At 41.0% G+C, this 25,573-nt stretch overlaps 2 protein-coding genes across 3 annotated transcripts in view; one reads left to right on the top strand and one right to left on the bottom strand.

Moving 5' to 3' along the window:
• capn7 (calpain 7) overlaps positions 1-22,780 on the top strand; it is a 75,156-nt gene extending 52,376 nt beyond the window's left edge. Inside the window, exons 15-21 of one of the 2 annotated variants that reach the window (XM_072283497.1) lie at positions 1,002-1,137; positions 4,069-4,144; positions 10,416-10,561; positions 11,441-11,503; positions 12,864-12,994; positions 20,296-20,379; positions 21,093-22,777. In XM_072283497.1, coding sequence (XP_072139598.1) covers positions 1,002-1,137; positions 4,069-4,144; positions 10,416-10,561; positions 11,441-11,503; positions 12,864-12,994; positions 20,296-20,379; positions 21,093-21,237 — 781 coding nt within the window. In that variant the 3' untranslated portion in view covers positions 21,238-22,777. Of the gene's footprint in view, positions 1-1,001; positions 1,138-4,068; positions 4,145-10,415; positions 10,562-11,440; positions 11,504-12,863; positions 12,995-20,295; positions 20,380-21,092 lie in introns of both variants that reach the window. The other variant, XM_072283498.1, reaches the window with a different exon arrangement.
• Positions 20,394-25,573, bottom strand: part of LOC140212547 (SH3 domain-binding protein 5-like) — a 77,685-nt gene continuing 72,505 nt past the window's right edge. Inside the window, exon 9 of the mRNA XM_072283499.1 lies at positions 20,394-24,622. Coding sequence (XP_072139600.1) covers positions 24,453-24,622 — 170 coding nt within the window. The 3' untranslated portion in view covers positions 20,394-24,452. The remainder of the gene's footprint in view (positions 24,623-25,573) is intronic.

Below are 25,573 nucleotides of genomic sequence, written 5' to 3'. Positions count from 1 at the left end.
GCAACCTAAGTTCTTGTTCCATTTAATGGTCATTTCGCCCCATTTGCTTGATTTGATGATTTTGCAGTTTGCTCATTTTAATGGTGATCCTGCGAAAGTAACTTGTTAAAGTCCTGTGAGATATGTCTTGATATTTTAATCACCAGTCATCTGACAGGATGGTTAAGGTTTATTTTGAGTGATGAACCAGTTGGAGCTTTGGCTGTTACACCGTCTGTTCATTATGTTAATACTGTATCATTGATTCTACTGGCACTCTAATAAGTCACTTTTTTTAATAGCCCATCCTTTTTTAAGGTATATTTTTAAAATCTCTTGCTACATTAGCATCAAATTTCACTGCCTTGTTAATTTTGGGATTTTAAAGAATTTCTACTTATATCAGTTTTTTGTGTTTTAAAAATTGCCTTGATTCTTGGTCTGCTTTCTTTCTCTGTCAGTGCTGGCATGTTCTTTGCACCCAGACTCCACCCTCAGACCTTAACTAAATCTCTCTGAATTCCCCCAATCCCACCCCACCAGACCACACCATCCTTGCTTCCAAATCCCTAACCTGGATCCTAATTCTGCTCTCGTCTCTTTCTTTTCTTCTTTCTTCGTGACCATAGCCCCTCCCTTCAGGTTGCAGCTTTGTCCTGATGGGCCTCCTGTCGCCCAGCCCAAGCACAGCTAACCCTCACGCCACTAAGCAGCCACCTAGATTCTCCTCCTCCACTCATGACTGACACCCACTTCAAAAAAAAACTTGTGCAGGACGTGAAGTTAACGAGGTGTTCTGAAATGTTATTTTCTACAAACACAAGGAAGTCTGTAGATGCTGGAAATCCAAAGCAACAAACAGAAAAACACTGGAGGAACTTAGCAGGTCAGGATGCTGCCTGATTTGCTGAGTTCCTCCAGCATTTTACGTGTACTTATTTTCCACAGATAATTTAATTTGTAAGATTTTTGGCATTGATAATAAGCTTTAATGAATGAGCCATTCTTCTCCTCCCGTGCAGTACCTGGGATGCAAAGCAAGGCCCTGTGAAAGATGTGTACAGCCTGGCTAACAACCCTCAGTACAAGCTGGAAGTACAGTGTCCACAAGGTGGTGCTGTTGTTTGGGTTTTATTGACCAGACACATCACTGACAAGGTAGGCTGTTGATAAATAATCAAGGCATTGGATTTGCTGCCCTTGGGAAGAAATTTTAATGAGTGCCACCTTAATTCAAATATTATTTTGATTCCCCTGTCCCACCCCAAATATATTCTTCTGGGGTCAAATTGACTGCAAAAGCAGTATGATCTCCATACCTACGTCAGTCGTTGCTAAAGCTGTATTAAAGTGTCTTTACTTAGGGATTCTGGTATAACTTCATTAATTTTCTGTAGTTATGTAGAAAGTGTTTAGTACTGTTGAGGTTTTCTGAGGTGCCGGTATATTTTCTTGCCCTTTCAATTAAAACTGTGTTGGAAACTGCCATGGTGAATGGGTTACAACTATTTGTGAATTAACTACTTAGATATATAATATTTCAAACAGATACGCATAGATTTATAAATCATCTTGTGTCTGAAGAAATACTTATAACAGAAGATATTTATATTGAAGGGTCATTTGGTAATGGTGAAAGATTCTTTTAATTGGCCATCGATTTAATGCCACATGATCTAAGTTAAGCTCATCTATTTAATGCAGTGTGATCTAAGTTCAGACCAGATTGGCTGACAGTAAATAAGGTGCAGTAATTTTCTCAGTTCGTCACTATAAGTCGCATTTAACGAGGTTTTCCTGTGTTGTGGATTTTGAGAGTGATGTTGCTTTATAGGCAGGAATTGAAAGTGCAAATTGCTGGTGGATTTAGTCATTCACTTTCAAAAGAGAGCCCTCAGCAGCCTTTGCCCATTGACTCTTATGTACTGTGGCACAAGATTGTCAGAGATTCTTACCTGTGAGATTCTGTTTCCAGTTTAGTGAGAGTTTGTCTGCAGAAAGTGACACATCGGAGAAATAAATACTTTTGCACCCAGTTTAGAAAAACATGGGACTGAAATGCTTGGGCTGTGATGAGATATCTGAGAAACTGGGGTGCATTTCAAAGAAGAGGAAAGTTTGCAGAGAGAACAGATAGTTATTCAAAATGGAGAGAGCTCTTGGTGAAGTTAATGGGCAAAATAAAAACTTGCCACAGCTTTAAGAATGTAAAATAGATGAAGGGACATTATATTTTAAGCTTTTTTTTTAAGAGCCTGGAGTGCAGTACCAGGTGGGTCTGTTCTTTAAAATTTTGAAAAGGAAATTAAACATGTTTGTTCAGGTTGAGGTAAGGGCACTAAGGGTAGGGTTCTGTAGACAATGATTATGGTGCAGTAGACTTGGTATCTTGTCTGGTTGTATGAGATATACAGTGGCATGCAAAAGTTTGGGCACTCCTGGTCAAAATTTCTGTTACTGTGAATAGCTAAGCGAGTAAAAGATGAACTGATTTCCAAAAGGCTTAAAGTTAAAGATGACAGATTTCTTTAATATTTTAAGCAAGAAAACTTTTTTATTTCCATCTTTTACAGTTTCAAAATAACAAAAAAGGAAAAGGCCCCGAAGCAAAAGTTTGGGCACCCTGCATGGCAGTACTTAGTAACACCCCCTTAGGCAAGTATCACAGCTTGTAAATGCTTGTTGTAGCCAGCTAAGAGTCTTTCAATTCTTGTTTGGGGGATTTTCGCCCTTTCTTCCTTGCAAAAGGCTTCTAGTTCTGTGAGATTCTTGGGCCATCTTGCATGCACTGCTCTTTTGAGGTCTGTCCACAGATTTTCGATGATGTTTAGGTCGGGGGACTGTGAGGGCCATGGCAAAACCTTCAGCTTGCACCTCTTGAGGTAGTCCATTGTGGATTTTGAGGTGTGTTTAGGATCATTATCCTGTTGTAGAAGCCATCCTCTTTTCATCTTCACCTTTTTTTTTAAACAGACGATGTGATGTTTGCTTCCAGAATTTGCTGGTATTTAATTGAATTCATTCTTCCCTCTACCAGTAAATGTTCCCCGTGCCACTGGCTGCAACACAAGCCCAAAGCATGATCGATCCACCCCCGTGCTTAACTGTTGGAGAGGAATTCTTTTCATGAAACTCTGCACCCTTTTTTCTCCAAACATACCTTTGATCATTGTGGCCAAGAAAGTTCTATTTTAACTTCATCAGTCCACAGGACTTGTTTACAAAATGCATCAGGCTTGTTTAGATGTTCCTTTGAAACTTTTGAATAGAACTTTTTGACCGCAATGAGCAATGTTTGAAGAAAAAAGGGTTCAGAATTTCATGAAAAGAACACCTCTCCAACGGGGGTGGATCGATCATGCTTTGGGCTTGTGTTGCAGCCAGTGGCACGGGGAACATTTCACTGGTAGAGGGAAGAATGAATCAATTAAATACCAGCAAATTCAGGAAGCAAACATCATATCGTCTGTAAAAAAGCCGAAGATGAAAGGAGGATGGCTTCTGCAACAGGATAATGATCCCAAACACACCTCAAAATCCACAATGGACTACCTCAAGAGGCGCAAGCTGAAGGTTTTGCCATGGCCCTCACAGTCCCCTGACCTAAACATCATCGAGAATCTGTGGATAGACTTCAAAAGAGCAGTGCATGCAAGACGGCCCAAGAATCTCACAGAACTAGAAGCCTTTTGCAAGGAAGGAAGAAAGGGCGAAAATCCCCCAAACAAGAATTGAAAGACTCTTAGCTGGCTACAAAAAGCATTTACAAGCTGTGATACTTGCCAAATGGGGTGTTACTAAGTACTGACCATGCAGGGTGCCCAAACTTTTGCTTCAGGCCCTTTTCTTTTTTTTATTTTGAAACTGTAAAAGATGGAAGTAAAGAAGTTTTCTTGCTTAAAATATTAAAGAAATGTGACATCTTTAACTTTATGCCTTTTGGAAATCAGATAATCTTTTACTTGCTTAGCTATTCACAGTAACAGAAATTTTGACCAGGGGTGCCCAGACTTTCACATGCAACTGTACTGTGTTCCGTGTTATGCTTTATACCTTAATACAAATGTTAAATTTGCATTCTAATTACAGGATGATTTTGCCCACAATCGAGAATTTATTACGTTGGTTGTTTACCAGACTGGAGGCAAAAAGGTTTATTACCCAAGTAAGTGCAACACTTGGAAATTAATGTGGAAATAGCAAATTAAGTTATTGGGTATTCAAGTAGAACTGGAATGTTAAACTAACAAACAATAGATTGATTTGAACCATGTTTTAAAGCATAGCAAAAGAGAATTAATTCTGCCAAAAAAGAAAGGCGAGCTGAAGATAGATCGGGCCTTTTTACCCTTTGAATGGGGAAGCTGGAGTGTGAGCACAGGGAGAATGCTATCCTTTTTCGGGTTGGTGGGAACAGATGCTGAAAGGATGTTAGAGGATGGAAGATGATTGAGAGCCCTATCAGCTTTGCCAGGAAAGGGAAGACATCATTTCAGGAGCACTGTCTCGTCATGAAAATAGATTAAATAAACATAGAAACATAGAAAATAGGTGCAGGAGTAGGCCATTCGGCCCTTCGAGCCTGCACCACCATTTATTATGATCATGGCTGATCATCCAACTCAGAACCCCGCCCCAGCCTTCCCTCCATACCCCCTGACCCCCGTAGCCACAAGGGCCATATCTAACTCCCTCTTAAATATAGCCAATGAACTGGCCTTAACTGTTTCCTGTGGCAGAGAATTCCACAGATTCACCACTCTCTGTGTGAAGAAGTTTTTCCTAATCCCGGTCCTAAAAGGCTTCCCCTTTATCCTCAAACTGTGGCCCCTTGTTCTGGACTTCCCCAACATCGGGAACAATCTTCCTGCATCTAGCCTGTCCAATCCCTTTAGGATCTTATACGTTTCAATCAGATCCCCCCTTAATCTTCTAAATTCCAACGAGTACAAGCCCAGTTCATCCAGTCTTTCTTCATATGAAAGTCCTGCCATCCCAGGAATCAATCTGGTGAACCTTCTTTGTACTCCCTCTATGGCAAGGATGTCTTTCCTCAGATTAGGGGATCAAAACTGCACACAATACTCCAGGTGTAGTCTCACCAAGGCCTTGTACAACTGCAGTAGTACCTCCCTGCTCCTGTACTCAAATCCTCTCGCTATAAATGCCAGCATACCATTCGTCTTTTTCACCGCCTACTGTACCTGCATGCCCACTTTCAATGACTGGTGTATAATGACACCCAGGTCTCGTTACACCTCCCCTTTTCCTGATCGGCCACCATTCAGATAATAATCTGTTTTCCTATTTTTGCCACCAAAGTGGATAACTTCACATTTATCCACATTAAATTCCATCTGCCATGAATTTGCCCACTCACCCAACCTATCCAAGTCACTCCGCATCCTCTTAGCATCCTCCTCACAGCTAACACTGCCACCCAGCTTCGTGTCATCCGCAAACTTGGAGATGCTGCATTTAATTCCCTCATCCAAGTCATTAATATATATTGTAAACAACTGGGGTCCCAGCACTGAGCCTTGCGGTACCCCACTAGTCACCGCCTGCCATTCTGAAAAGGTCCCGTTTATTCCCACTCTTTGCTTCCTGTCTGCTAACCAATTCTCCATCCACATCAATACCTTACCCCCAATACCGTGTGCTTTAAGTTTGCACACTAATCTCCTGTGTGGGACCTTGTCAAAAGCCTTTTGAAAATCCAAATATACCACATCCACTGGTTCTCCCCTATCCACTTTACTAGTTACATCCTCAAAAAATTCTATGAGATTCGTCAGACATGATTTTCCTTTCACAAATCCATGCTGACTTTGTCCAATGATTTCACCGCTTTCCAAATGTGCTGTTATCACATCTTTGATAACTGACTCCAGCAGTTTCCCCACCACCGACGTTAGGCTAACCGGTCTATAATTCCCCAGTTTCTCTCTCCCTCCTTTTTAAAAAAAAAGTGGAGTTACATTGGCCACCCTCCAATCCTCAGGAACTAGTCCAGAATCTAACGAGTTTTGAAAATTATCACTAATGCATCCACTATTTCTTGGGCTACTTCCTTAAGCACTCTAGGATGCAGACCATCTGGCCCTGGGGATTTATCTGCCTTTAATCCCTTCAATTTACCTAACACCACTTCCCTACTAAAATGTATTTCCCTCAGTTCCTCCATCTCACTGGATCCTCTGTCCCTACTATTTCTGGAAGATTATTTATGTCCTCCTTAGTGAAGACAGAACCAAAGTAATTATTCAATTGGTCTGCCATGTCCTTGCTCCCCATAATCAATTCACCTGTTTCTGTCTGTAGGGGACCTACATTTGTCTTTACCAGTCTTTTCCTTTTTACATATCTATAAAAGCTTTTACAGTCAGTTTTTATGTTCCCTGCCAGTTTTCTCTCATAATCTTTTTTCCCCTTCCTAATTAAGCCCTTTGTCCTCCTCTGCTGAACTCTGAATTTCTCCCAGTCCTCAGGTGAGCCACTTTCTCTGGCTAATTTGTATGCTTCTTCTTTGGAATTGATACTATCCCTAATTTCTCTTGTCAGCCACCGGTGCACTACCTTCCTTGATTTATTCTTTTGCCAAACTGGGATGAACAATTGTTGTAGTTCATCCATGCAACCTTTAAATGCTTGCCATTGCATATCCACCGTCAATCCTTTAAGTGTCATTTGCCAGTCTATCTTAGCTAATTCACGTCTCATACCTTCAAAGTTACCCGTCTTTTTCAGAACCTTTGTTTCTGAATTAACTATGTCACACTCCATCTTAATGAAGAATTCCACCATATTATGGTCACTCTTACCCAAGGGGCCTCTCACTACAAGATTGCTAATTAACCCTTCCTCATTGCTCAAAACCCAGTCCAGAATAGCCTGCTCTCTAGTTGGTTCCTCGACATGTTGGTTCAAAAAACCATCCTGCATACAATCCAAGAAATCCTTTTCCTCAGCACCTTTACCAATTTGGTTCACCCAATCTACATGTAGATTGAAGTCACCCATTATAACTGCTGTTCCCTTATTGCACACATTTCTAATTTCCTGTTTAATACCATCTCCGACCTCACTACTACTGTTAGGTGGCCTGTACACAACTCCCACCAGCGTCTTCTGCCCCTTAGTGTTACGCAGCTCTACCCATATCGATTCCACATCTTCCCGGCTTATGTCCTTCCTTTCTATTGCGTTAATCTCTTCTTTAGCCAGCAACGCCACCCCACCTCCCCTTCCTTCATATCTATCCCTCCTGAATATTGAATATCCCTGAACATTGAGCTCCCATCCTTGGTCACCTTGGAGCCATGTCTCTGTGATCCCAACTATATCATAATCATTAATAACAATCTGCCCTTTCAATTCATCCACCTTATTACGAATGCTCCTTGCATTGACACACAAAGCCTTCAGGCGCTCTTTTACAACTCTCTTAGCCCTTATACAATTATGTTGAAAAGTGGCCCTTTTTAATGCTTGCCCTGGATTTGTCGGCCTGCCACTTTTACTTTTCTCCTTTGTACTTTTTGCTTCTACCCTCACTTTACACCCCTCTGTCTCTCTGCACTGGTTCCCATCCCCCTGTTGTGAACTAACCTCCTCACGCCTAGCCTCTTTAATTTGATTCCTACCTGATAAAGATTGATAAAGTGCGAGAATAGAATAGTCCTTGCAAGTGGAAGGAAGTGTACTTGAGATGGCTGTGGGATTTAAGTGGAGAAAGTTCATAACCAGTCCCTGAGAAGACAAAAACGGGAGGGGAGGAGTCAGATGTAAAAATGAAATTGAGAGCAGGGTGGAAATCAGCAAAAAAAAAGCACTGAATTATTTTGTGATCTGTGGGCATGCAGAAAACAGCAATGCGTTTACCAATACACTGGGTCGAAACAAAAGAAAAGGGCTGTGAGTAGAACTGGAACAAGGATAGTTCCATGTGTCTCACAAAGTCACAGCTGTAGCTTGGCCCATCGCTACAGCTTTGATTTGGAGAAAGTGAGTCAACTTAAAGGTGAGATCAGTAGGTTCAGTCTGAGAGTGAGTTAAGCCAGGTGAACAGAGGGTCTTGCTAAGCTGCCACTACTGTATGAACCTCTGTTCAAGGAAGAAGTGAAGGATCCTGGTGTCAGATGGAAATATAGGGGGATTGGATGTTCACAGTGAAGACTTTTTTTAAATCAACTTAACACTGAGTTCATTAGTCAAAGCAGAAATGCCTGACATTCCAACAAAGCAAGCTTTGTGGGGTGGGGAGAAGTATGGTGAAAGATGGGCAAGAAGGATGAATGAGATCCCAAAAAATTTTCTTGATTTCTCACTGTTGGCACCTGGAGAGCTGAGACCAGGTTAAACCTTCAGATCAAGTGGAACTAGAAATGGATAGTGAAGACCTAATTGAACACTGAAGGCCATAAATGTAAAATCAAAGATGTTCAATCAAGGTTTAAATAAAATGAATGCACTGTGTAGTATATTTGCAAAGTAGAACATTTTGTAAACTGATTTAATGATGAATCATTCACATATTTTTGTCAACAACAGCAGAAACGTTTTATTTGGGTTGTTTTTCAGGATTTAAAGCAGAAATGGTTTTGGAGCCAAAACTTGGTTTTGCAGTTGTTTTCCACATAGTGAGATAACCAAAAGAAAAGCAAGACCTGTATTTAAGTCAGTATAATCTTATAAGTATACCATGATGGAAAAAGTGTTTTAAATTTTTGACATAAAAATCTGTAAGATATTAGGACAGAAGATGAAGAACTATATCAAAAGATGCAAGTTTTAACAAATATAAAGGAGGGAAAGGGCATGGAAGGAATTTCAAGCACACGATACCTACTAAAGGTATGGGTACTGGTGGAGCAGGGAAGAAATTTTCCTCAGATTTTAAATTTGAGGAGTACGCAAATTTCGGTGTTGTAGACTAGGTAAGATTAGAGTCAAAACATGCTAAGCTTAAGACAGAATTGAATGATGAAAGTTAAAATGGGAAGTTTATCCAACAGGGTGGAACTGGAAGTTCAGTTCAACCAGCACTGGTGGTTAAGGAAGAGAATGGAGTCAGTGACAAGCTTCTATCTCAAGCATCGCCTCTTGAACATGTTGTCAGATGTTATGGTATCAGTTAATTCACTGCATTTTCCTAAGTGCTGTATGAAACATAAGTTTTTGCAGCTAGTTGGTTCAGAGTTCCAAATTTGGAAATTTCATTTTTTTTTGTTTTTGATGGTATACTTCCCCTATTGAAAGCTGACAAGACACAGAGAAGTAGTTCATTCTGCTTTTGGACTGGTAAACTTTAATAGGTGTGCAACATAAATGCATTGTTGATGCAGTGTTGTAAACTTCCTAATAACATTCTGCCATTGACATTAAAAATCTGCCCAAAGGCTGCTTTACGGTAACTGAGAGCTGAGGAAATTATTGGAAATGGATTTAAACTCTTAAGTGGCACATCAAAACTATAGACACAAATTTTGTTCCAAAATACTGATGTGTGGAAATTTATTTATTGAGATAGAGCGTGGAATAACTCGAGCTGCGCCACCCAGCAGAACCCCGATTTAATCCTTGCCTAATCACAGGACAATTTACAATGACCAATTAACCTACCAACTGGTACGTCTTTAGACTGTGGGAGGAGATCAGAGCACCCAGAGGAAACCCACGGGGAGAACGTACAATCTCCTTGCAGGCAGCACTGGGAATCGAGTTTGGGTCACCTGCACTGTGAAGCATTGTGCTAACCACTACACCACCATGCCGCCTTGGAACTCTATGCAGATTCTATCTTTATAAGTCCATGTAATTTTAATTGTTTAAAACCTTAACGAAGCTTTAATATTCCAGTTTACTAAATAATAAATAAGCATCAGAATAATCTCCAAATTTTCACTTGTGTTCTGATGCCACTTTATCTCTCTGTATTCAGATGACTCCCACAGGGATGCACGTTCCTGTTGGTGTTATCAGACATATAAAGTTTGCAAACAAGATGCTGGAGGAGTTCAAAGGGTCAGGCAGCATCTATGGAAGGAACAGACAGTCGGTGTTTTGGGTTGAGACCCTACATCTGAACTGAAAGGGGGAGATAGCTAGTGTAAAGAGCTGCTCCATCCCCTCTCTTTATCTGATTACCTCCCTTCTTTCTTTCATTGCAGATGAACAAAATGGTTGGTGTGCTACGTCAGATCTAGAGTAACAATCATTTTGTTCTCCTTTACACTTGTGCACTGAGAATTGACAGCAAGCAGTCTTGAATGAAGGTTCTTGACTTCAAACAACGAGGGTCCATTTCCCTCCATAAATGCTGCCTTGCCCCACTGAGTTCCTACAGTTTTTTTGTGTATTGAGTATTATTTTTAGCTACCTGTGGTCTGCAAGTCTAAGCAAGTCTGATAAATTTATTTTCGAATCTCATGTAGATGATCCTCCTCCATTCATTGATGGGATTCGAATAAACAGCCCTCATTATCTGACCAAGATCAAGCTGACCACACCAGGGACAAATACGTTTACTTTAGTGGTGTCTCAGTATGAAAAACAGAACACCATCCATTACACAATCAGGGTAAGCATATTATTGCCTCATTATTGTCATCAGCTAAAAGATAAAAATAGGATTTCCGTGAAATTTGACACTGTGCTTGATATGTTTCAGCTGATTCCTGCATTTGTCGTGGTACCAAACCTAATAAGCAACACTGCAGTGCAGCGTTCCCTCAAAGTTGTAGTGTCAGTATAACTTTCATGTTTGGATCTCTTGGGACTAGGGTCAGCATCTACTGGATGCACAATTAACAAGTTTTGGACATGTCGTCGTGAAAAAGCTATACAAGGATGAATGGCTACTTACAGGGGAGTTTGAATAGTTCATTGCCGAACATTGATGGCGAACCCAAGCCACTATTGCTCCCAGACCAGAATAATAAGTTGATGCTTTCAGAAGGGAAACAAGTTGAGGAATAAGATGACAATTTGGTGGTGGGGGGGGCGGGGGTGCAGGGGGAAGTAAAACTTTAAGAAAAGGTGATGAACATTTTCCCTAAACTGTGATTCATGAGCACAGAATACAAAGTATCTTGTTAAGCTATAGATTGACTCATGGGGCCTTATGGCTGAGGGTATGAGGTTATTCTTACCCTTGGTATAGAGCTCTGTAACGAGTCCATCTATAGCCAGGGAAGTGATGGCCCCCTCTTGTTAGACTATTTAAGTTAAGTTGCTTTTTATTTAGATATTCTTCTTACTTCTAATATTGTATATCTGTGAGCTTGTAATGCTACATTGACCCTGTAATTTCTTTTGTAATCAATAAAGTATCTGTCCTATCTAAGCCTTGCTCAATCTTCCTCTTTCACAATTCTGAACAAGTTACTCAGCATGCTGTGTTTTACATCAAAGATAAACATTGTGTTATCAATCACAGGATTTCAATTCCTTCCTACAGGTATATTCCATGTGCAAGTTTACATTTTCTAAGATCCCATTCCCTTACACACACAATAAGCGGGTGAGTATTTTTTTCTGCCAAGGTAGAATAAATTAAAAGCTGCTTGCATATCTATAAAAATCTCAGGTATATTTAAGTACACTTACGATTAGTGATGATATACATTGATTTAAGATGATCTGTTATCCACAGAAGGGATGTCTGCCTATAATTTTGAATAAAAGTTTTATGAAGTAAATCTTCGGTTCATAGAAGTAGCAAAGTGTTGGTAGATCACCGTAAACACAGTGCTATTCCATTAGATGCTCTTATGTTTGAGTTTCATGAATAACTCCACTTAAACATTCCCTGGCCGTCTAAAATAAGCGGCACCCAGGCAGCACAGTGGTGAATCTGAGTAGCAGATTCTTGTGCTAGTGCAGCTTCTTTGAATGAATTATGTTATCCATCCCATTCCTCCACAGAATTTTATTTGTTAGTCAATATCAAAAATAGGAAGGAAGGGTTTTGTTTTCTGTACGATTCTTTGTTAGAACTCTCAGGATTATCTGCTAATAGAGCAGATGGGCTCTAGTGACGGTATCATGTGATTTAGGGTCATTGACCTGAAAAGTTGACTCAGTTTCTCTTTCCACACGTATACAGCCTGATTTACTTGAGTGCATCTGGCATTTTCTGCAGTTGTTTCGGACTTCTGCATCTGCAATTTTTTGCTCCTGTCAGCATGTTCTGGTTGGGCAAGTGACACGTTCCCTTTTTGTAGCTTCAGTGCCTTTATCATTAATGCAGATTTGTGAATGTGCCCTTGTCAGTGTGGGCTAATGTTTTCTGTATTTCGTTAAAGCAATTTTTTCACCAATCCCATGATAAACATTAGCCAGTGATATTCTGGCGGTCCTGGTGTTTGAAAAAACTGTTGATCCTGATAATGGCAGGGCTATTAAGATGAAAGTATTTCATTGGTTTTCAAGATCCATCCATTAACTTTACATCTGTGGTTAGCAGAATTTTGTTAACTGGAGATGTTCAGGATAATGGAAGGTGTATAAATTTAGTCAAACAGCTTTGAATGACAGAACATCCTTGAACCAATAAGTGTTGTGTTCCTCATCTACGTTTCCCACTGTAGCAAACAGTTTAGTGCCTGATCTTGAAATTCTGTAACCAGAAGTAATATTTTCTTTACTGCAACACAAAGTATGCAGGGACTCAGTAGGTCAAGCAGCATCTATGGAGGGAAATGGACAGTCTTCAGTCCAGATGAAGGGTCTCAGCCCAAAATGATTGTCCATTTCCCTCCATAGATATTGCCTGCCCACTGAGTTCCTCCAGCATTTTGTGTGTTGCCCCAAGTTCCAGCATTTGCATGTGTGTCTCTAAATTTGTTTTTTTTTTAACTGTGTGTTTGTGATTGTGACAGGTTAACGGCCAGTGGAAAGGTCAGTCTGCAGGCGGATGTGGAAATTACAGAGACACTTACAAAATGAATCCAATTTACCAGATCACTGCAGAGAAAACAGGGCCGTTGTTGATTGAACTGCGGGGCCCCAGGTCAGTAAAGAACAAAAATAACCTGGAATTCAAGAATAACTGTTTATTTTATTTGTTTATTTCCATGGCAGGAAGTACTCCTGTTTGATATGTTATTAAAGCATTGGAGTCTCTACTGCCTGTTATGCCCCTGGTGTTTAGAGCAACAATGAAGCTCCTCCATAGCGGGCGGTATTCAGGGCTTTCTTCAACATGTCAGTAGCTTGGTTTTCACGACTATCAGTCATGCAAGTCGGGTGGAGACTCAGGAATACCGTAGCATTCAGATTTAGAAGGATTCTTCATCATTCTTGCTGCTTCTGTAACAATTTCGTTCTACCAATCAGTGTTGTTAGCCCTGAGCTGAACCCCCAAACCTGGAGAACCAGTGGACCACTCTTAGTATGGCCTCCACTCTTTGACCTGTTTGTATGGGTGACCCTACCAAGAGCCTGACTCCAGCTAACATAACTCTCCGGGTCTTTGAGGCACACAAGCCTCCAAACCCCATGACAGGTTTGTGGTCTTGGAGGGAAACGTTAGAGTACTCCGCTTTCCTTTTCAAAGTTGAAACTTGTAGAACTTGTACAGATTGTAGGACTTTTACGGTGAATTGCATTGTTGTGGAACAGGGGTACCTGGAGTATAAGTGCAAAGTTTGTTGAAAGTGGCCACACAAGTGAAGAAGGTGTTTAACAGGCTTCATCAGTCAAGGCATCAAGTTTAGGAGCAGGGACATTATATTGCAGTTATATAAGTCACTGGTGAGGCTCCACTTGGGGTATCGTGTACAGTTTTGGTCACCTTGGTATGGGCAAGATATTGTTAAGCTGAAGAAGGTGCAGAAGAGATTTTCAAGGATGCTGCCTGAACTCAAGGGCCTGAGTTTAGGGAAAGGTTGGCCATTCTGACCCTTTATTCCCTGAAGTGCAGGACAATGAGAGGTGGCATCGTAGATAGATAACAGAAGAGAGTTAAACCAGGCCTGACAGATAACCTTTACACAAAGGGGTGAGTACCTTGAATGAGTTGCCAGAAGAAGTGGTTGAGGCAGATATAGATGCAGCATTTAAGAGGCATGGAAGTTTATGGGTCAAACGTGGGCAACTGGGCTTAGTGAGGAGGGAGACACAGGAAGGAAGGATGCTGTGGTCAGCGTGGACCACGGACCAAAGGGCCTGTTTCTGTGACTCTATGTTACAGTGAGTTGGCCCTCATTAGCTAATTGACACTGGTTCCCAGTGGAACCATCAACCTTTAGCTGTGTAAACCAACATTAAGTCCAGAACGTCCGCAATTACATGGAATTCAGCAGCAAACCTCTGTCTTGCTGAGGATCTCTGGCATCCAACTGGGAAACTCTCTCTTCTGGCTTTAATGGGGATTACAGGGCTATGAATAATCAGCAAAGGAGACAAACTACATTTCAGTTACTTCTTATTGGTCTAATCTCATTGATTTTTTTTAAGGGTTTACTCTTTTTATGTTGTTTACTTCAATTTTAATAGTATTCTTATGTTTCTGGCAAAGACATTTGAAACCCCTGAGTAATCTTACAGATCTCAGTGAGCTCATTTTGCAGTCTTCTCTATTCTGAAGAGCTGCTTTGTCAGAAATTGTCAGAGTGTCCAATATACAAATAGAAACATAGAAAACCTACAGCACAATACAGGCCCTTCGGCCCACAATGCTGTGCCAAACATGTACTTACTTTAGAAATTACCTAGGGTTGCCCATAGCCCTCTGTTTTTCTAAGCTCCATGTAGCTATCCAGGAGACTCTTAAAAGACCCTATTGTATCCGCCTCCATCACAGTCGCCGGCAGCCCATTCCACACACTCACCACTCTGTGTTTAAAAAAAACCAACTTACCCCTGATATCCCCTCTGTCCAAGCACCTTAAAACTGTGCCCTCTTGTGTTAGCCATTTCAGCTCTGGGAAAAAGCCTCTGACTATCCACACGATCAGTGCCTCTCATCATCTTATACACCTCTATCAGGTCACCTCTCATTCTCTGTCACTCCAAGGAAGAAAGGCCAAGTTCACTCAACCTATTCTCATAAGGCATGCTCCCCATTCTAGGCAACATCCTTGTAAATCTCCTCTGCACTGTTTCTACAGTTTCCACAAACTTCCTGTAGTGAGGTGACCAGAACCGAGCACAGTACTCCAAGTGGGGTCTGACCAGGGTCCTATATAGCTGCAACGTTACCTCTCTGCTCCTAAAGTCAATCCCATGATTGATGACGGCCAATACACCGTATGCTTTCTTAACCACACAGTCAACCTGCGCAGCAGCTTTGGGTGCCCTATGACCATGGACCCTTAGATCCCTCTGATCCTCCACACCGCCAAAAGTCTTACCATTAGTACTATATTCTGTCATCATATTTGACCTACAACAAAATGAACTACCTCACACTTAACTGGGTTGAACTCCATCTGCTACTTCTCTGCCCCGTTTTGCATCCTATTGATGTCCCGCTGTTACCTCTGACAGCCCTCCACACTATCCACAACACCCCCAACCTTTGTGTCATCAGCATATTTATGAACCCATCCCTCCGCTTCCTCATCCAGGTCATTTATAAAAATCGTGACGAGAAGGGGTCCCAGAACAGATCCCTGAGAAACACCACTGGTGACCGACCTCCGTGCAGAATGTGACCTGTCTACAAATACTCTTTGCCTTCTGTGGGCAAGCCAATTCTGGATCCACAAAGCAAGGCCCCCTTATGATGCCGTTGACTCAGACCTGGGAGGCCAGCGTCGGGCATTTTCATGCCTTACAAGGCGTAGTTCGAAAGGCTCTGTGGGGCGCCACTCCTCGCACAGACATTTCGCAGTATTATTTTACGAGGCCGAGTTGCGAGCTCGACATCAACCCGGCGCGGATAGAGAGCACGCACAGGGGCGGTCTGTCAGTGGATCGAACTCGGGAACCTCCGTTCTTGAGCCTGGCACTGATCTCACTGCCACCAGCCGACCTTACATGCCTCCTTACTTTCTCAATAAGCCTTGCATAGGGTACCTTGTCAAATGCCTTGCTGAAATCCATATACACTACATCTACTGCTCTATCTTCATCAATGTGTTCAATCACATCCTCAAAAAATTCAATCAGGCTCGTAGGCACGACCTGCCTTTGACAAAGCCATGCTGACCATTCTTATTCATATTATGCCTCTCCAAATGTTCATAATCCTGCCTCTCAGGATCTTCTTCATCAACTTACCAACTGCTGAAGTAAGACTCTCTGGTCTATAATTTCCTGGGCTATCTCTACTCCCTTTCTTGAATAAGGGAACAATATCTGCAACCCTCCAGTACTCCAGAACTTCTCCTGTCCCTATTGATGCAAAGATCATCGCCAGATGCTCAGCAATCTCTTCCCTCGCCTTCCACAGTAGCCTGGGGTATATCTTGTCCAGTCCCGGTGACTTATCCATCTTGGTGCTTTCCAAAAGCTCCAGCACACCTTCTTTCTTAATGTCTATATGCTCAAGCTTTTCAATCTGCTGTAAGTCATCCCTACAATTGCCAAGATCCTTTTCCGTAGTGAATATTGAAGCAAAGTATTCATTAAGTACCTCTGCTATCTGCTCCGGTTCCATACACACTTTTCCACTGTCACACTTGTTTGGTCCTATTCTCTCATGTCTTATCCTCTTGCTCTTCACATACTTGTAGAATGCCTTGGGGTTTTCCATAATCCTGCTTGCCAAGGCCTTTTCATGACCCCTTCTGGCTCTCCTAATTTATTTCTTAAGCTCCTTCCTGCTAGCCTTTATCATTTTCTAGATTTCTATCATTACCTAGTTTTTTTAACCTCTCGTAAGCTTTTCTTCTTGACTAGATATTCAACAGTCTTTGTACACCACGGTTCCTGTACCCTACCATCCTTTCCCTGTCTCATTGGAACGTACCTATGCAAAATGCCACGCAAATATCCCCTGAGCATTTGCCACATTTCTGTACATTTCCAGGAACATCTGTTCCCAATTTATGCTCTCAAGTTCCTGCCTGATAGCTTCGTATCTCCCCTTACTCCATTTAAATGCTTTCCTAACTTGTCTGTTCCTATCCCCCTCCAATGCTATGCTAAGGGAGATAGAATTGTGATCACTATCTCCAAAATGCTCTCCCACTGAGCGACCTGACACCTGACCAGGTTCATTTCCCAATACCAGATGAAGTACAGCCTCTCCTCTTGTAGGCTGATCTACATATTGTGTCAGGAAACCTTCTTGAACACACCTAACAAACTCCACCCCATCTAAACCTCTTGCTCTAGGGAGATGCCAATGAATATTGGGGAAATTAAGATCTCCCACCACGACAACCCTGTTGTTATTGCATCTTTCCAGAATCTGCTTCCCTATCTGCTCCTTGATTTCCCTGTTACTATTAGGTGGTCTATTTAAAAAAACAGCCAGTAGAAGTTATTGACCCCTTCCTGTTCCTAACTTCCACCCACAGAGACTCAGTAGACAATCCCTCCATGACTTCCTCCTTTCTGCAGCCGTGACACTATCTCTGATCAGCAGTGCCACGCCCCCCACCTCTTTTGCCTCTTTCTCTGAAACATCTGAAGTCTGGCACTCTAAATAGCCATTCCCGCCCCTGAGCCATCCAAGTCTCTGTAATGGCCACAATATCATAGCCCCAAGTACAGATCCACCCTCTAAGCTCATCGGCTTTGTTCATGATACTCCTTGCATTAAAATAGACACATCTCAAACCATCAATCTGAGCGTATCCCTTCTCTATCACCTGCCTATCCTCCCTCTCACACTACCTACAAGTTTTCTCGATTTGTGAGTCAACCGCCCCTTCTTCCATCTCTTCAGTTCGCTTCCTACCCCCCAGCAATTCTAGTTTAAACTCTCCCCAATAGCCAAAAAAATGGAAAAGGTTATAAGTGTGGAAAAAGTACATGATACTTGTGAATTCCTTATCCAAATAAAAATAAAATTTAAAAAAAAATAAAATAAACTCTCCCCAATAGCCTTAGCAAACCTCCCTGCCAGGATATTGGTCCCCCTGAGATTCAAGTGCAACCCAACCTTTTTGTATAGGTCACTCCTGCCCCAAAAGAGGTCCCCATGATCCAGAAATCTGAATCCCTGCCCCCTGCTCCAATCCCTCAGCCACACATTTATCCTCTACCTCATTCTATTCCTATACTCGCTGTCGCATAGCACAGGCAATAAACATTATCATCAGGTGCCACACCCAGTTTGAGCTTTGACTGCCATGGCCCACACACTTCTGTTTCGGGTTAAGCGTATCAGTTCATTGGTATTTATTTCCAGTTGTCTGGCTGTTGTCTCCATCATCATTTGTCTTTGTCTTCCTCTTGCTTTCTTCCCTTCAATCTTTCCCATAATTACCGTGCATTCTAACTCCTCTTTCCTAATCACATGTCCAATGAAGTTACGTTGCCTTTTCGTGATCTCACACATTATTTCTCTTTTTGTGTTTGCTCTGTTCATGACATCCTCACTAGATATTCGTTTCATCCATGATATCTTTTGCATCTCCCTCAAAAACCACATCTCTGCTGCTACAATTCATTTCCTCATGTTACTAGATATTGTCTCAACATTCTGAGCCATATAACATAACTGGATAATCATAACATTTCAGTGCTCTGAGGCGGGTTGTCATACCTAGTTTAGTGTTGGTCAGTATACTCTTCATTCACGTAAAGGTGTCTTTTGCCATCCCTATTCTTCTTTTGATGTCCAGGTCGCACCTGCCACCTGATGTCACCCAGCTTCCTAAGTAGCAAAGGTTCTTTACTTGTTTTATGTCTTCCCTATTTATTCTCAGCCTGCAGATAGGATTCTCCTTCTTTTTGGATATCACCATACATTCTGTCTTTTTGCAATTGATAGACCCATTTTTGCACTTTCTTCACTAATTATATTAATTAAGTTTTGTAGTTCTTCCTCCGTACTTGCAATTAACACAGTGTCATCTGCATATCTGAAATTATTGATGTTTTCACCGCCAACTTTGATTCCCAAGATGTCTCTTATTTTTTGTAATATTGTTTCACTGTACACATTAAATAAATCAGGGGAGAAAACACGCCCTTGTCTAACGCCTCTCTTGATTTTCGTAAACTGACTCACTTCTCCATCTGTTCTTAGAGCAGCAGTTTGTTCCCAGTACAGGCAATAATAACTCAGGAAATTTCTTTGGGACCCATACAGCCGTGCAAAAATATCTATTTTATTGGGAATATCTTCTGGATAGAAAGTTTCCCATCACAAAATATTGTACTTTATTCTATTGCTACTTTAGGATGTGAAACGCTATAAATCGTGCGGTGGTCTGCCTTTCCCGGGCTGTTAATGCTCTACTTTCTGTACAATATTTATGAAAATAACTTTATTCTGGAGGAGTAGACATTGAAAATAGGGAAAGCAGATAGGTTGGATATGCATCAACCACTAAATCTCTACATTGCTAACAATGGTCTACTGAAGAAATAAGTGCAAAAGTATGTATCCTATGGGCAATACTTGGCGTACGACGGATATGGTGTGAGATCAAGAGTTGAAAACAGGGACACTGATTTGACCCATGTTAATTCATACAGAAGGTTCCTCGCAGGCCCTTGCTTTATCTCTCTATCCAACCGTACAAAAGTCTTAAGCACATGTGTACAGCCAGGGTGCCTAAGACACTTGCACAGTACTGTAGTAATTTTAGGTAGAAAAACATACTTTGTGACATATGTGAGTAATGATAAACCTGATTCTGATATGGGTCTCTGTTGTGGCCTGAGAGTGGGAAGGGGGCAGGGGAAGTATGATTGGGAAAAGGGGAAGGGAGAGGTGATGGAGTGGGGAATGGGAAGCACCAGAGAGACATTCTATAATGATCAATAAACTGATTGTTTGTTTGGAATCAAATGAACATTCAGCATGTCGAACCTTGAAGTGGGTGAGCTACAACAGCAAAACACCACGGCGAATATTTAGTAGGTATATCCTAATAAAGTGGGAAGGGGGCAGAGAGGGAGTTCATAGTTGGGAAAATGGGAAGGGGGAGGGGAGGGAGCAGGAAGCACCAGCAAGACATTTTGTAATGACCAATAAGCCAATAGTTTGGAACCGTATGACTTTGCCTGGTGTCTCTGAGCTGAACAGGATAAATACAATACTGTGCAAAAAGTCTTGGGCACCCTAGCTACTGTGTGTGTGTGTGTGTATGGGAGAGGCTAACTAAGATTATAATCATAAATACAGTTGTTGAAGTAAGTACTATTTTTAATGCTCATTTGTATTTTTCCTGAGTTTTTTTGCAGGCAGTACAGTGTTGGTTTTGAAATAGTAACTGTCTCAACAACCGGAGATAATGAATTCCATAAAAAGACCAGTGGAGATTATAGGTATAGTTGTGTGCTTTTTATTAATATCACATCCAATGATGGTAGTTGTTTCCATAGTTCCTGAAATACTTAAATTAAGATTAAAAAAACAATTATTCTTACAGGTATTCCTTCATGAGTTGCAGAGGCCTGTGTTTTTGTCGCAGCTCATCCCATGCTGATTTACAGATATTGCCTTTACTTTTGCAAAAGAGTTAATTCTTCATATCAGTCCATTTCTGTATCATCATTCAATAGGTTTCAATCCGGTCACCCCTCATTCTTCTGAATTCCAGTGAATACAGGCCCAGAGACATCAAATGCTCTTCATATGACAAGCTGTTCAATCCTGGAATCAATTTAAGGCATTCCAAAGTCACGAGTACAATAGCCAGGTTACTAATCCATGTGCGGTGCTGAGGCAATACTGTATGCACGGTGACTTTTGGATGAGAAATTAAACCAAAATGTATTGACTTTGCATGTATGTAAAATATTCCAACACACTACTTCAAAGAGTGTAAGGCTAGTACATTCTTCAGCTGCTATCCGTCAATCAGATTATCTGGAGAGTATCGTATTCCTTCTTGAAATTTCATTCATAAGTTGGCTTCTATCTTCCCTAGACAACAATTTTGGCTAAAGCTTATTGTGCTGAGGCATTGTATAAATTAGCCAGTTTGTACAGTCTGCGCAACCTGTAGGCATTAACATGTGCATTTCTTCTGTTGCAGGTGTGGGTTTTGCTATTCAGAAATAGAGCGTGTATCTGCCGGAGTTTACAACATCATCCCTACTACCTTCCTTCCTCATCAGGAAGGCCCTTTCTTCTTAGATTTCCACAGTACTATCCCACTCAAGATTACTCAATTACAGTGAGCCAAGAGCTTGGTTTGATCACCTTTACACTTAAAATTTGTCAAATAATGTATATCCTAGTTATTTTTTAAAAGTACTTTTCTGAGGCACCAATCGGAATTTATTCATTTTGCAAAATTTATCAGAGACTCTGCACAATCTTTCTATTCTTTCACTGAAAGTCAAGCGTGATATGCAAAGTTAGTTCAATGACGAGGAAGAAATTCCACTTGTGATTGGATTTCTTGTATACTTTTTAAATGAAGGAGCCCTTAACTGTATTTTATATTTTTACATAAATCAATTCATGTATAATTTTGGCTGTAGAATATAACTGGACTCTACGGGAATCTCATTTGTGGCTACTCCTGCCCAGGTTTGAGATGGTAGTGAGTTGTATTTTACACTATAAAGCTCTGATACAACTTGTGTTAGTCTTTACTGATGGTATGAGACAAGAATTGTTTGGGAGCCTTTAAACTACATGAAAAACATCCATCAAAGTTACTGAAAGTACTTCACATCTAAGGGAACTGTGCAATGTATAATAAACCAAAGACCAGTTAACGTTTGTAATATGTTAAATTTTTTTCATTTTAAAAAGGGTGAATACTGGTCTAGCAATTGTTCATTCATATTTCTATTGTAGATTATATATTTTTATCTATTTTTATTTAGTATTTCACTAAATAAGAACTGGAAAGTTATGTTTTCCGACATTGGATTGTGAGAAAGCAGAAATTTTCTTTATAAGTTTACTTTGAAGACAAAAACTTTACAAATTCCTCTGAAGTGTCTGCACATCTTGGATTATGTAGAATAAAAATCAATATTTTGTCATGATTGTTCAGTTGTGTGAAGTTGTTCATGCCTACTTCCAAAGGGTTGGTAATGTTTAGTTACAATTTGTGTCACCCAGGCTCCTGGCTCCATTAAAGGGAGCATGATGAGAACAAAAGCCACTTAGATCATATAGCACCTTTCAAGGTTTTGAGACGTTGGTGACAATTTACAGTCATCTTAAAATTTGTTGCATTTGCACTGGAAGAAATATAACAGCTAATTTCTCACCACAAGATTGCAGAGTGTCTGGAGGAGGTTCACGGGAATGATTCTGGGAATGAAAGGGTTAACATATGAGGAGCCTGTGATGGCTCTGGGCCTGTACTTGCTGGAGTTTAGAAGAATGAGGGAGTGATCTCACTGAAACTTATCGATTATTGAAAGGCCTAGATAGAGTTGATGTGGAGAGGATGTTTCCGTAGTGGGTGAGTCAAGGAACAGATGGCACAGCCTCTGCATAGAAGGACATCCCTTCAGAACAGATGAGGAGGAATTTCTTGAGCCAGAGGGTGGTGAATCTGTGGGATTCATTGCCACCAATGGCTGTAGAGGCCTAGTCATTGAATATATTTAAAGCGGAGGTTGACAGGTTCTTAATTAGTAAGGGCATTAAAGATTAAGAGGAGGAGATAAGAAAATGAAGTTGAGAGGCATAATAAATCAGCCATGGTGACCAGACTCAAAGGGCCAAGTGGACTAATTCTGCTCCAGTCTTATGGTAATACAGTGGGGCACTTTTTAAATATCTAGTGCTTCATTTATTAAGAATGAGATTTTGCAATTTAGAACAAAAGTCAGCTATTTTAAAACTCAAATAACATGCATTTTTAAAACTCTGAAACCTCTGTTGTGCTAAATATGGAACAGTTATTGCTGGTAGCCATGTTCCTAATGGAAAGATTTTTTTTAAACCTAACATGCAAAATATTGTGTTAAACCAAAATGATTGACAAATCCCAACTCAAAAGCTTCCAAAACCAATATGATAGTCCATTAGGAGATCCAAGATTTTTTTTGTCCTTATTCCATATCCATTGTTTTTATTCTTGCCAAACTGGCATGAAGGAAATAGTTCATTCAGTTGTACAGACTTGTTGATTTAAAATGCAATCAAGTTGAAGTTACCTTCAGATTAAAATGTCATAGCCACTCAGTGTCACTGTTACTATATGAGATGGATTAACACAAACACAGTAGTGACTATATATATGTATTTAGAATGATGAGGCATATTTAATGACAGAACCCATATTAAAAATGTGGAACTATACACAATTTTACAATACTGAATTGTACAAAAAAACTAATGCTCAAAATAGTACTTAATGATTACCAATCTATTGTGTGTATATTATGTTTTAAACATAAATATAAGGCATGCAAGCTTTCTCGTTGGTTACTTTACTTGCAAGTCAAAAATAAAATCCCTTTGGCAAACCAGATCTCTCTTCTCCCCGAACTAAAGCCCAGGGAGCTATTTTTTACAATCTGGATTCCCAGTGCTGTCATCCAGTCTGTGATATTTTCTGTCAACTGCACGGGCAGACGTTTCTCAGCAGCAGAACCTTGTCAGTGCCTGTAGTGTACTTGGTTTAATGCAAATTTATGGCCAACAAAGAACTTTAACTTGTCAGTGAAAACACTACAATTTCTAAGCCAAATATCAATGGCCAGCTTTCTCCAGAAATCTTTTGTTTTCTTCCACGTGGTTACAAAGATATAATGGAACAGTAAAGACATTTAACAATGCCAGATCTACCTTTCCAGATAGTAAACATGTTGCTCCACTCCTGTTAAACTCTCACCATTCACGGGAAGTGAAGGACCCTCAGCACTGTAGTTTTTTTTTCTTATTGCAAGTCTTTCTGAACAACAGGAAACCGGAGCAGTAGCCTCAGGTCTGTTTTTCCACAGTGTGAAACTAACTCTGCTGTAAAGATGCACTGCAGACCCTCAGTGCAGTAGCACACTTGTCAACACAAGAACACAGCAGGTCTCCGTGTGAAGAGAGACACAATGAAGTGGCACATATAAATATTGCACACAATACGAGTGGAGCAAAGCATAGCCTCTCGATTAGTGTTCCTCCTCTGCCATGTACATATAGGTCATTGATTGCAGCAAAAGAAAAAGTCAATCTTCAAATCCACTTCACCAGCACAAGGCAGTTGCTGCTACTTTGCCTCCTGTCCAAAATCAAATTGCTATGTCCAAGTCTTTTCAATCCAAAAACTTCCCCAAGGTTCCTTTTCATCTCAATTAGACATACCAACCACATTTCGAAGAAACCTTTCAATAAGTAGTTAGACAGCAATTAAAAGGCCTGGATTGTGAATGAGTAAGTTGGTGGCAGATGTTTTCTGGCATGTTTAAGATACTGGTTCACACCATATTTAACAGGTTGGGGAGCCAGCCAAACTGCAGACCTCTATTCCTGAAATTTGTTTCTCCTTTGGATGTGTGCATTTGACTGAAATTTGAGTTACTCTGATCTTCAGAGCAGTCTCATCAATGGCTTGTTGGTTAATCAGTTTGTCCTTCTTTTCAACACCAGCCCTGCACCCTGTCCAAATGATAGAAAACATTGATTGACGATTAGTAACTTCAATTTCGTTCCAATAAATGCCAATAAAACCATTTATAGATCACTGAATAAATTATTGTGGAAAAATAAACATAGCTCAGTTCTAAAATGGATTTAATCATATCATTATTTTCACACACATGCTTCTCTATCACAATCAGGATTAACATCAGAGTAAAGTTGGTGCTCTTAAGTTTGTTTCTGTGAACCAGGAACGGGATGGGTAGAGGGAAGAGGCAACTAACCACGAAGTGTGTGGCAGTGATCCCGGCTGCGAGGCGATTAGAAGTGGACTGGGAAATGTGAAGTGGTGAATGGTAAGCCAGCACAACCGGTTGGGTGAAGCAAGAAGAAGCTAAGAAGGCAGAGAAGAGTAAACAGGTATAGGACACGGTGGTAGTAGGGATCAGGGAGAACCGCAAGGCCAGCAGGCTGATCCCTAATGGATCTGGCAAAATGGGTGTGGAATTGGCCGGGTGGACCTGAAACGGACAGGACAGGCTGCAGACCTAAAAAGGTGAAGGCCTGACAGAGTTTAAGCAGACCTGAAAGGACGATGGCTTAAGTTCAGCTCAGGCGAACCTGAAGGGGAGTGAAGCAGTGCATAGTTTAAACAGGCCTGAAAGGGTTAAGGCTGGGTAGACTCAACGACACCCAAAAGGATGAACAGCCGGTGGACTGTAAAGAGTGAATCAGGGGCCGGGGTTAACAGAGGATGGGCAACTGACCAAGGAAAGTGCAACAGTAATCTGCAGCAGTGTGACTGGAAGTGGACCTCAAAATGTAGAGGTGTTCAGGGTGGCAAGTCAGAGCACCAGCGTGGGTGAAGTATGAACAAGCTGGGAGAGCAGAGCAAAGTGAGAGTGAGCCACGTGAAGGGCACGGAAGTAGCGGGCAGCAGGGGGATCTGGACCTGGGCGGTGGGCACTG

The sequence above is a fragment of the Mobula birostris genome, chromosome 19, assembly GCF_030028105.1.
Source record: "Mobula birostris isolate sMobBir1 chromosome 19, sMobBir1.hap1, whole genome shotgun sequence".
Classification (NCBI taxonomy): domain Eukaryota; kingdom Metazoa; phylum Chordata; class Chondrichthyes; order Myliobatiformes; family Myliobatidae; genus Mobula; species Mobula birostris.
The sequence above is the reverse complement of the archived record's forward strand: the minus strand, read 5'-3'. Positions and strand labels throughout refer to the sequence as shown.